A 12723-nucleotide genomic window follows, 5' to 3' on the forward strand; every position below is an offset into this window, starting at 1 on the left:
TAATGCTTGCATCTTCACTTTTTCCTCCACAGCAGAGGTGACTCTTGGTCTTTCCTGGAGCAGTCCTCATGTGAGCCAGTTTCTTTGTAGCGCTTGATGGTTTTAAACTTGACAACGCCCACCTGCGATGTGAATACTTTTTTCTGGTGACTACCTCTTGAAGTTCATCAAGAGAATGCCAAGAGTGTGTCAGTAGTCAAAAGCAAAAGGTGGCTACTTTGAAAATATGTCTTCTAGGTTCTTCAGTTTCACACTATTTTGTTAATGGGGTATTCCCATGAAGACGAGTTTAAATATACCCAGGATAACAAAATAACACATTGTCTAATTCACTGTTATTAACAAAAATACAGCATGTCACAGATATAAGTTCAACCTGTCTCTATCAGTGTACACGATTTCAGTTGCTGCTAGACACAACCCTTTAACTTCTGACTTGGAGTCGTAGGGCCACCATCTTATGATTTATGTGTGACGCCTTGCTGCTGAGATTTGTCTCTCTGTGGTAGTAGCCCTGCCACCTTGTAATCCAGCTTGGAGTTCAGATACTCATCACTTCCTTCCATCAAACACATTGGGACTCATTTACAAAGGGTCCATGGACCGCACTATTGTCGGATATTCCGTTGATTTCCGATTTGTGCCGCACTTAGCTGGGGATTTTGGCACACGCAGTAGGATTTTGCCGCGCCGGCTTTCATGCGACACAAATCGGGGGCAGGCCGTCGGACAATCCAACTGATTCGCAAACCATGCACTTACATACCCCGGGAAGAAGATGGTGAACTCCACGGACCTGAATGGGGTAGCGACACATGCAGGATATCGGGGGCGCATGATGTACGTGAATCATGGCATCTGTGCATTCTCGTCAGGGAACGCACAGGGACGGGTGAGTAAATGTGCCCCAAAGTGAGGAAAAAGAGAAGATGCAAACTACAGGCATAGAAGTTATCCAGGGAAGGGGGAGACAGGCACATTTCTGTGAGACCAGATATGTAGCAGAGCTAGCAGTGTAAAAGTCTGTCAGCCTGTCTGTCATGCTTCTGTGAAATGGGCATCACCACACCATCAACTCATAAAACTAGATGGATCATAATGTGTCTGCTTGAAGAGTCCGCACTCAGACTCTGGGATTTTGCACTTATCAGCCTAGGGAGTGATAGGAGCTGAACAACAATACAACGGAGTAAAATTGTAAAGTAAGGAGTTAAAATAATTTTTGTCTAAACATCACGAGGAGATTGAGATTTGAGAATTTTCTTTTGTGGGAAAACCCTTTAAGTATATTATTTCATATGTGTAAATTCATAGTTTTATCCTTTCATTGTGAATCTACGATTTTTATGAAAATCAAGAAAACTCTTTAAATGAGAAGGTGTGTTCAAACCTTTGGTCTGTAGTGTGTTTGTGGTGTATTGTGTGTGGAATTATATTTAAAACAGATTGATTAAATTTTACTTGTGTTATGGCATACTAAAGCTTTATATTTAGTGCTGTCTGTTTGTTTATTTAACAGAGCGGAAAAAGAATGGGGAGATGGAATTCGAGGACTCTCCCTTAGTGCTGCCCGATATGCCTTGCTAAGATTAGAGGAAGGACCCCCACATACAAAGAACTGGAGGTAGTTTAATATCTCTAATATAATGTACGATGGAACATTCAGAATTTCATCTTTTAAGCCCTAGGCGCTCCAGGACGTTATAGTACGTCCCCGGGGCTACATGCTTAGCCCACGGGGACGTGCTATAACATCCTGCTTCTGGCACCGGCTCTTGAAAGGAGCCGGCACCAGAAGCAGCGGCTGTCAGCTGACAGCCTGCGCTAACACCGGCGATCGGAGCCGATTGCGGGTGTTAACTCCTTACACGCCGCGGGTCCAGCATGACCGTGGCGTGTAAGGGTGTTTGCGCTATGGATTGGATCCCCCGCACCGCTTACCGGGGGATCCGATCCACTTCTGGGCAGCTCCGAGGACTGGCATGTGTCCCGGAGCTGCCTGCTCTCCCTGGCAGTCAAACTCCTTCCGGGTCTGACTGTAAAGTGTCTGAGCATGCGCAAGCATGCCAGACAGATTACACTGCTCTACAATAAAATAGTATTGTAGAGCAGTGTATTGAACTTGAACCAGCGATCAGAGCATCTCTGGTTCAAGTATGTATAATAAAAAAAAGTGAAAAACACTACACATTAGAATAAATAAAAAATAAATACACTAAAATATAAGTCCCTAAAATGTCACTTTCCCATAAAAACACTTAATAAAGTATAAAAAAACACAAAAACGCAAAAAAACCCTGCATATTTGGTATTGCCGCGCCCGTAACAATCTGTATAATAAAACAGAATCGTTACTGGACCCGCACGGTAAACGCCGGAGAAAAAAACGCAAAAACTTTCAAAAAAAGATCATTTTTAATTAATACCCTATAAAAAATGCTCTAAAAAGTGATTTAAAAAATGTTATGCACTCTAAAATAAGCCCACTCAAAAGAGCAACTCTTCTCTCAAAAAATAAGCCCTTAACCAGATTTGTCAGCCGAAAAATAAAAAAGTTATGCATATGTAAAGATGGTGATGCCAAAATGAACAAGATTTTCTTCAAATTAGTTTTTATTCAGTACAATTGAATAAAATACACAAAACCCCCACATATTTGGTATCCCTGCATCCATAACAATCTGCATAATAAAACAGAATCATTATTAGAACCGCCAAAGTGAACCCCGTAAAAAAAAACCCAAAAAAGCTCCAAAAAACAATAATTTTCAATTAATACCCTATAAAAAATACTCTAAAAAATGATTTAAAAATGTTATGCACTCTAAAATAAGACCACTAAAAAGAACAATCCTTCTCGCAAAAAAATAAGCCCTTAAACAGATTTGTGAGGCGAAAAATAAAAATATTATGAATATGAAAGGCGGTGATGCTAAAATTAACAACATTTTTGCCAAATTACTTTTTATTCAGTAAAAATGGGAAAAAATTAAAAATCTATATAAATGAGGTCTTTTCGTAATCGTGGTGACCCATAGAATAAAAATAATATACTATTTTTATGGTATGGTTAACATAAACAATAAAATTCACAAAAAAATTCATAAAAATTGATTTTCATTTCCTCCACCAACAAAGAGTTAATAAAATCTCACCAATTAGCTATAGATGCCCCAAAATTACATACCAGAAAAGTGCATCTCATGTGGCAAAAAAAATAAGCCCCTATAGGTCCACATTAAAATAAGAAAAAAATTATTGCCTGTACAATGTGACATAGCAGATCTGCTCTGCATGGCGCCTCCTTCTCTTCTATGCCCGGCCGTGCGCCCATACAGCAGGTTACCACCACATATAGGGTATCGGTGTACTCGGGAGAAATCAAACTTTGTGGAGCCTTTTTTCATTTGATCCATTGTAAATGTTTAATTTTCCACCCAAAATGAGTGTATTGTGAAAAAATATTACAATTTGCAGACTGCACCTCCATTTTGTTTTAACCCCTATAAAACACCTAAAGGGTTAACAAACTTCTTAAAAGTGGTTTTTCATACGTTGAGGGGTGTAGTTTTCATAATGGGGTAATTTACGAGTCTAGCTATTATTTAGGCCTCTCAGTGTCAATTAGAAGTTGAGCAGGTCCATCTAAATACGGGTTTTGGTGATTTTACAAAAAATGTGAAAAATGATACCTAAATTCTGAGCCTCATAACATTCTAGAACAATATGTGGATTCTTAAAAAACCATTCCAACATAAAGCAGACATTTGAGAAATGTAAGTTATGAATTTGGCAATTTTGGCAAAAAATTGGAAAAATTCTTTATTTTCAACATTCTAAATTCTCTACTTTTGATGTAGAGAATTTATTTGGGTGCTATGACCATCTACATCAAAAGTAGAGAATTTAGAACGTTGAAAATAAAGAATTTTTCCAATTTTTTGCCAAATTTTGTTTTTTTTCATAACTAAACGCGAAAGATTTCATACAAATTATTAAACTAATTTGAAGTACAATGTGTCACGAGAAAACAATCACAAAATCCCCTGGATATCTCATAGCGTTCCAAAGCTATAACCACTTATAGTGACACAGGGCAGATTTGAAAAATGGGGCCACGTCCTTAAGGCCAAAAGAGGCTGAGTTAATAGTATAGTCGATACACAAGACATTGTATACAACCATATCTAATATTCGGTCCAATATGTATAAAAACAGGCTGATGTAGAGAACAATTTCTGGGTAGTGAACTTATATATTTATTAGTTTGGCAGGTGTAGCACTGATTCTGGAAGAAAGTAGACAATTTTCTTTTGCAGTTATTATTTTTTGACTCTTTCAATTTAGTACAGAGAACTTTATAAAGGATGATGACAGTGGCATTCTGCCCTTACGGAAGGTGTTGATCAAAACAAATTTCAGATGATCTCTGCAAGTGGCAAGCATCATCTGTGGTCTGTTTTCTTAACTCCGCCTTATAAAATTTATTTTGAACTAGCTGTAGATCCCGGCGTTGCCCAGGATAGTAAATAACTGCTCTTATCTATAACAAAATAGAATTGGTTAACAAAAATTATTACTCACTCTCTCCGCCTGTCTCTGTCATTCAATTTCCCTGCCTATCTCTCTTGACTTAACTTTCTCCATCCTATTCATCTTACCTCGCACATAATCTGTATTATACTCATTGCCTATAGTAACCAATCAAAGCTCAGAGCTCATATTAATGACCTGTGGCAAAATAGAAGCTGAGCTGTGATTTGTTGCGTATTGCCACAGCAGACAATGCTCCTGTATATGGTGTTTATCATATTACCTCCTATATTATTTCAAATATTACGCCACACCTAAGCTGTATATTATACTCAATGACCTGTGGCAGAACAACATCCAATCGTGGCTCAACCTCCAACTGCCGCAGCAGCAGACAATGGCTTATGTATATGGTGGTTAATGGATTTTGGAAAGCGCAGGGTGGACATTTTGGCTCAAAACCTATTCTTTGATGTTCCTTGAGTCACAGAGAGCGGCTGGGTAAAGTTTGGTGATTGTAAACGCAACACTGCAGATTTCTTTAGCAGACAGAGAGACAGATAAACACACACACACTCAGCTTTATATATTAGATTTTAGTTACTAAATTATTATATACTGCCCCCCCAGTAATCACTATATACATTGCCAATTATTTACTGTATACAGACCCAAATAATCACTATATACAGCCCTCAGCAATTACTATATACAGCTCCCTCAGCAATTACTATATGCAGCCCTCTCGGCAATTACAATATACAGCCATCCCAGTAATCGCTGTATACAGTCCCCAGTAATCGCTGTATACAGTCCCCAGTAATCGCTGTATACAGTCCCCAGTAATCGCTGTATACAGTCCCCAGTAATCGCTGTATACAGTCCCCAGTAATCGCTGTATACAGTCCCCAGTAATCGCTCTATGCAGTCCCCAGTAATCGCTCTATGCAGTACCCAGCAATCGCTGTATACAGCCCCCCCAGCAATCGCTGTATACAGCCCCCCAGCAATCGCTGTATACAGCCCCCCAGCAATCGCTGTATACAGCCCCCCAGCAATCGCTGTATACAGCCCCCCAGCAATCGCTGCATACTTCCCCCCAGCAATCGCTGCATACTTCCCCCCAGCAATCGCTGCATACTTCCCCCCAGCAATCGCTGCATACTTCCCCCCAGCAATCGCTGCATACTTCCCCCCAGCAATCGCTGCATACTTCCCCCCAGCAATCGCTGCATACTGCCCCCCAGCAATCGCTCTATACGGCCCACCCCCAGCAATCGCTCTATACGCCCCCCCCCCCCAGCAATCGCTCTATACGCCCCCCCCCCCAGCAATCGCTCTATACGCCCCCCCCAGCAATCGCTCTATACGGCCCCCCCCAGCAATCGCTCTATACGGCCCCCCCCCCAGCAATCGCTCTATACGGCCCCCCCCAGCAATCGCTCTATACGCCCCCCCCCAGCAATCGCTCTATACGGCCCCCCAGCAATCACATCACAATATATATCCCACAGTAATCATTATATAAAGCCTCCAGCAATAAACAGATACGGCCCCACAGTAGTCACTGTATACAGCCCCCCTATGATAACTGTACACTGCCTCCCATTATAACTATGTACAGTTATATACAATTAAATGTTGTCTTTTTTGTTACATTTGTCCATGTACTATATTATGTGCTCTTTTTAACAATCACTCTGGATATCCCCCTGGTCTCCTTCTTATATCCATCACCACTTTTTGGTAATCTGGTGAATTTACCTAGTGGTATGTATTTTACTTTATTCTTTGGATGTTGACTAGATGCATGTAACATAGTATTACCCGCTGTTTGTTTCCTATGGGTATTTGTTATTTTATGGCTTTTGATACTGTTTAACAGCAGATCCAAAAAGATCATTTATGTTTGATGTTTTTAATGTTAAATTAATTTGCTTGGATTTTTTTGTGGGGCGGTTCTTAAAGGGGTTTTCCCACCAAACAAGTTAGGCACAGGATAGGGCCTAACTTGCTGATGGGTTGGGGTCTCACTGATGAGACCCCTAAGATCACAAGAACAGGTGGTCCAATGGGGTCCCAGGTAACTCCGTCGGACCCCTTGTTGCTGCCCAAGATAAATGGAGAAGACGGCTGCGCATGTCTATTCTGCTCCATTCATCTCTATTAAGCTGATGGAGATTGCCAAGCGCCACACTTAGAGATAAGCGAACATACTCATCCGAGCTTGATGCTCGTTCGAGCATTAGCGTACTCGAAACTGCTCGTTGCTCGGACGAATACTTCGCCCGCTCGAGAAAATGGCAGCTCCCGCCGTTTTGCTTTTTGGCGGCCAGAAACAGAGCCAATCACAAGCCAGGAGACTCTGCACTCCACCCAGCATGACGTGGTACCCTTACACGTCGATAGCAGTGGTTGGCTGGCCAGATCAGGTGACCCTGGGATAGACTAGCCGCTGCCCGTGCTGCTCGGATCATTCTGTGTCTGGATGCCGCTAGGGAGAGAGCTGCTGCAGGTCAGGGAAAGCGTTAGGGTGTTCTATTAGAATAGTGTTAGGCAGGAGTGATTCAACAAGAACCCAACAGCCCTTCTTAGGGCTACAATAACGTTATACTTTTTTTTTTTTTTTGTTTGCTTGTGGCTGGGCTTGCTGGCACTAGTAGTGCAGCTAGTACCATATTGTGAGGAATTTGCAGGGGGACTTGCTACCGTTGTGTTTAGCCCTTACTGTCACACATATCCACCTCAAACACCAAAGTGGGAAAATTTATTAGGGGTTTGATTTCAATTAGGCACAGTCTGCCATTTACTTTTTATTTTACGTTTATTTTTTCATAACTCAGCGTCATCTCATCTGGCATAGCAGTGTGCTTTCATACTTGGCTAGAAAATAGCCAAAGGAGAATCCAAACGGCTTACTTACGCCTACAATAGCGTTATATATATTTTATTTCTGGTTGATCTGCTGGTGGCTGTCCTTGTTGCAGTGCATATACTAGCCAATTGTGAGGAATTTGGAGTGAGACTTGCGACAGCTGTGTTTAGCGCTTAGTGACGCACATGTCCATCGCAAAGACCAAGTGGGAAAATTTATTAGGGGTTGGATTTCAATTAGGCACAGTCTGGCAGTTTCTTTTTATTTTACGTTTATTTTTTCATAACTCAGCGTCATCTCATCAGTGTGCTTTCATACTTGGCTAGAAAATAGCCAAAGGAGAATCCAAACGGCTTACTTACGCCTACAATAGCGTTATATATATTTTATTTCTGGTTGATCTGCTGGTGGCTGTCCTTGCTGCAGTGCATATACTAGCCAATTGTGAGGAATTTGGAGTGAGACTTGCGACTGCTGTGTTTAGCGCTTAGTGACGCACATATCCATCGCAAAGACCGAAGTGGGAAAATTTATTAGGGGTTGGATTTCAATTAGGCACAGTCTGGCAGTTTCTTTTTATTTTACGTTTATTTTTTCATAACTTAGCGTCATCTCATCAGTGTGCTTTCATACTTGGCTAGAAAATAGCCAAAGGAGAATCCAAACGGCTTACTTACGCCTACAATAGCGTTATATATATTTTATTTCTGGTTGATCTGCTGGTGGCTGTCCTTGCTGCAGTGCATCTACTAGCCAATTGTGAGGAATTTGGAGTGAGACTTGCGACCGCTGTGTTTAGCGCTTAGTGACGCACATATCCATCGCAAAGATGGAAGTGGGAAAATTTATTAGGTGTTGGATTTCAATTAGGCACAGTCTGCCATTTCCTTTTTATTTTACGTTTATTTTTTCCTAACTCAGCGTCATCTCATCTGGCATAGCAGTGTGCTTTCATATTTGGCTAGAAAATAGCCATAGCAATAGGATAGCATTGTTTGGTTTTAAAAACTAAAAAACACAAAAAAAACCTAAAAACCACAAAAAAACACAAAAAAAAGTTAAAAAAAAATTAAAGTTATAACTTTCATTTTCAAAATGTTTAACCCGAGGGCTAGGGGTAGAGGAAGAGGACGAGGGCGGGGACGTGGGCGTCCAACTACTGCAGGGGTCAGAGGCCGTGGTCCTGGGTGGGGTGAGACACCACCTGCTGATGAGGGAGCAGGGGAACGCCGCAGAGCTACACTCCCTAGGTTCATGTCTGAAGTTACTGGGACTCGTGGTAGAGCACTGTTGAGGCCAGAACAGTGCGAACAGGTGATGTCGTGGATTGCCGACAATGCTTCAAGCAATTTGTCCACCAGTCAGTCTTCCACGCAGTCCACCCATGTCACCGAAATCGGCACTCCTCCAGCTCCTGCACCTCAGCCTCCTCCCCCCCAGTCTGCCCCCTCCCATGAAAATTTGGCATTTGAACCGGCATACTCTGAGAAACTTTTTTCTGGACCCTTCCCACAGTCACAAACCACTTGTCCGGTTGCTGCTGAGCAATTTTCCGATGCCCAGGTTTTCCACCAGTCGCAGTCTGTGGGTGATGATGACCTTCTTGACGTAGTGGAAGAAGTGTGTAAAGAGGTGTCCAACGATGAGGAGACACGGTTGTCAGACAGTGGTGAAGTTGTTGTCAGGGCAGGAAGTCCGAGGGGGGAGCAGACTGAGGGATCGGAGGATGATGAGGTGACAGACCCAAGCTGGGTTGAGAGGCCGGGTGAACACAGTGCTTCTGAGACGGAGAAGAGTCCTCGACCAGAACAGGTTGGAAGAGGCAGTGGTGGGGCCAGACGGAGAGGCAGGGCCAGAGCAGGTGCATCAGCGCCAAATGTGTCATGTAGTGAAGCTCCCGTGGCGAGGGCTCCCGCGGCGAGGGCTAGATTTTCAGAAGTCTGGAGGTTCTTTAAGGAAACACCGGATGACCGACGGACTGTGGTGTGCAACCTTTGCCAAACCAGGATCAGCAGGGGTTCCACCACTACTAGCTTAACTACCACCAGTATGCGCAGGCATATGAATGCTAAACACCCCACTCAGTGGCACCAAGCCCGTTCACCTCCGGCCGTGCACACCACTGCTCCTTCCCCTGTGTCAGCTGATAGTCAGCCCCCTGCCCAGGACCCAGGCACAAAAACCCCATCATCGCCTCCACGATCCTCCACAGCATCCACCAGCGTTCAGCTCTCCATACCCCAGACGCTGGAGCGGAAACGGAAATATAGAGCAACCCACCTGCACGCCCAAGCCCTTAATGTCCACATCTCCAGATTGCTTAGCCTGGAGATGCTGCCCTATAGGCTAGTAGAGACTAGCCTCATTTCGCAACCTCATGGCGGCGGCCGCCCCTCGGTATTCGGTCCCCAGCCGCCACTACTTTTCCCGATGGGCCGTCCCAGCCCTGCACCAGCACGTGTGAGACAACATCATCCGTGCCCTGACCAACGCCGTTTCTGACAAGGTCCACCTGACCACGGACACGTGGACGAGTGCTGCCGGGCAGGGCTACTATATATCGCTGACGGCACATTGGGTTAACTTGGTGGAGGCTGGGACCGAGTCTGACCCTGCGGCTGGTCATATACTGCCGACGCCGAGGATCCAGGTCTTTCAGGCCTACTATGCCTCCTCCTCCTCCCACCCCTCCTCCACCTCCTCCTCCGAACTACCATCCGTGGGCATGGCGCCATCAGTCGGTAGCTCTAGGCACAGCAGCAGTGCCGTCGCTAAGCGACAGCAGGCGGTGCTCAAACTGCTGAGCCTAGGCGATAAAAGGCACACCGCCCAAGAGCTATTACAGGGCATCACGGCGCAGACTGATCTTTGGCTGGCACCGCTGAACCTGAAGCCAGGCATGGTTGTGTGTGACAACGGCCGTAAACCTGGTGGCGGCTCTGCAACTCGGCAGACTGACACATGTGCATGCCTGGCCCATGTGTTAAATCTGATAGTTCAGCGTTTCCTCAAGACATACCCCAATCTGTCTGATTTGCTCACAAAGGTGCGCCGCATCTGTGCGCATTTCAGGAAGTCCAGCACAGATGCTGCCACTCTCAGGGCAGCGCAGCGCCGCCTCCAACTGCCCGCTCACCGACTGTTGTGCGACGTGCCCACGAGGTGGAATTCAACATTAACCATGTTATCCAGAGTTTACCAGCAGCGCAGAGCGATTGTAGACTGCCAGATGTCAACTTCCACCAGAACTGGTAGTCAGGTCAGCTTCCTCAAGTCTACAATGAGGAGTGGACGTGGATGTCTGATATCTGTCAGGTGCTGAGTAACTTTGAGGAGTCAACACAGATGGTCAGTGGCGATGCCGCCATCATCAGCCTCACCATCCCGCTGCTTGGCCTGTTGAAAAACTCTCTGATCAGCATGAAGTCGGAAGCTTTGCGCTCGTCACAAGAGACGGGGGAAGAAGATTCCCTTGTTGATAGCCAAAGCACCCTTTGGTCTGTTTCTCAGCGCATATCGGAGGAGGTGGAGGTGGAGGAGGATAAGGAGGAAGAGGAGGAGAATGTTGGCGAGACACAAGAGGGGACCATTGTTGAGTCCTTCACTGTTCAGCGTGTATGGGCAGAAGAAGAGGAGTTGGAGGAGGAGGAAATGGACAGTCAGGCCAGTGAGGGGAGTGAATTCTTACGCGTTGGTACTCTGGCGCATATGGCAGATTTCATGCTAGGCTGCCTATCCCGTGACCCTCGCGTTCAAAGAATTTATTCCAGCACCGATTACTGGGTATTCACTGGACCCACGGTACAAGCAAAATCTTTCCACTCTCATCCCTGGAGAGCAAAGGAGTGTGAGAATGCATGAATACCAGCAGGCCCTGGTGCACAAGCTGAAACACTATTTCCCTTCTGACAGCGCTAGCGGCAGAGTGCGTAGTTCTGCGGGACAAGTAGCGAGGGAGAGTAGGCGAGCAGGCAGCTTGTCCAGCACTGGCAAGGGTACGCTTTACAAGGCTTTTGCCAGCTTTATGTCACCCCAGCAAGACACTGTCACCTGTCCCCAGTCTCGGCAGAGTAGGGCTGATCTTTACAGAAAGATGGTGAGGGAGTACGTAGCTGACCATACCATCGTCCTAAATGATCACACAGCTCCCTACAACTACTGGGTTTCATAGCTGGACATGTGGCACGAACTGGCGCTGTACACCTTGGAGGTTCTTGCCTACCCTGCCGCTAGCGTGTTGTCCGAGCGGGTTTTCAGTGCAGCTGGTGGCATCATCACCGATAAGCGTACACGCCTGTCGACTGACAGCGCTGACAGGCTGACGCTTATTAAGATGAATAAAGCCTGGATTTCTCATAATTTCCAATCTCCACCAGGTGAAGGAAGCTCAACCTGAATAATTTATCCACTCCTCCTCCTCCTCATTTTCCTCCTTCTCCTCCTCTTTGTACACTAAAGCAGAGGAAACTGGCTATTTTTTGACAGGGCCCACTGGCTCTAGCTATAGTACTTTATGCATTTAATTTTTCTGGAGGGCCACCTACCCGGTCCTCTGTTTTAAACAATTTTTGGGAGTGCCACATACAGGCACTCAATCTATTTCATTTTTCTGGAGGGCCACCTACCTGCTCCTCTGGTTTGAAAACTTTTTTGGACTGCCACATACAGGCACTCAATCTATTTCATTTTTCTGGAGGGCCACCTACCTGCTCCTCTGGTTTGAAAACTTTTTTGGACTGCCACATACAGGCACTATCCAAATTAAATTGTCTCCATAGCAGCCTCCACACGTTGTCTCCATTGCTACCTCCAAAAGTTGTCCATATAGCTGCCTCCATACATCGTCCCCTTATCAAACGAGGTGTGTCAGGCAGAAATTTGGGTTGTTTTCATGGATTCCACATCAAAGTTGTTAACTTTGTCGCCACCCTGCTGTGTTATCCACAAAATATACTGGCAAACTTTTACCATTTACGGATATTATTTCAGCGCTTCTTGCGCATCTGTTTACATTCCCCTCACCCGCCATATCCCAAACTTATAAGAACGCTACTACACTTAACTTGGTGCAGGCTGGGACCGAGTCTGACCCTGGGGCTGGTCATATACTGCCGACGCAGAGGATTGCGGGGCCTACCTCGGTCCAGGTCTCAAAGGCCTACTATACCTCCTCCTCCTCCCACCCCTCCTCCACCTCATCCTCCTCCGAATTACCATCCGTGGCCATGGCGCCATCAGTCGGTAGCTCTAGGCACAGCAGCAGTGCCGTCGCTAAGCGACAGCAGGCGGTGCTCAAACTGCTGAGCCTAGGCGAT

General features: G+C 45.3%; 1 protein-coding gene across 8 annotated transcripts in view; it reads left to right on the plus strand.

Moving 5' to 3' along the window:
* The window catches only part of SLC12A4 (solute carrier family 12 member 4), a 743054-nt gene that overhangs the window by 485749 nt on the left and 244582 nt on the right, over nucleotides 1–12723 (plus strand). For all 8 annotated transcript variants that reach the window (XM_072117770.1, XM_072117769.1, XM_072117767.1 and 5 more), the window contains one exon: nucleotides 1520–1624. In XM_072117770.1, coding sequence (XP_071973871.1) covers nucleotides 1520–1624 — 105 coding nt within the window. The remainder of the gene's footprint in view (nucleotides 1–1519; nucleotides 1625–12723) is intronic.

This window comes from Engystomops pustulosus, chromosome 7 (assembly GCF_040894005.1).
Source record: "Engystomops pustulosus chromosome 7, aEngPut4.maternal, whole genome shotgun sequence".
NCBI lineage: Eukaryota > Metazoa > Chordata > Amphibia > Anura > Leptodactylidae > Engystomops > Engystomops pustulosus.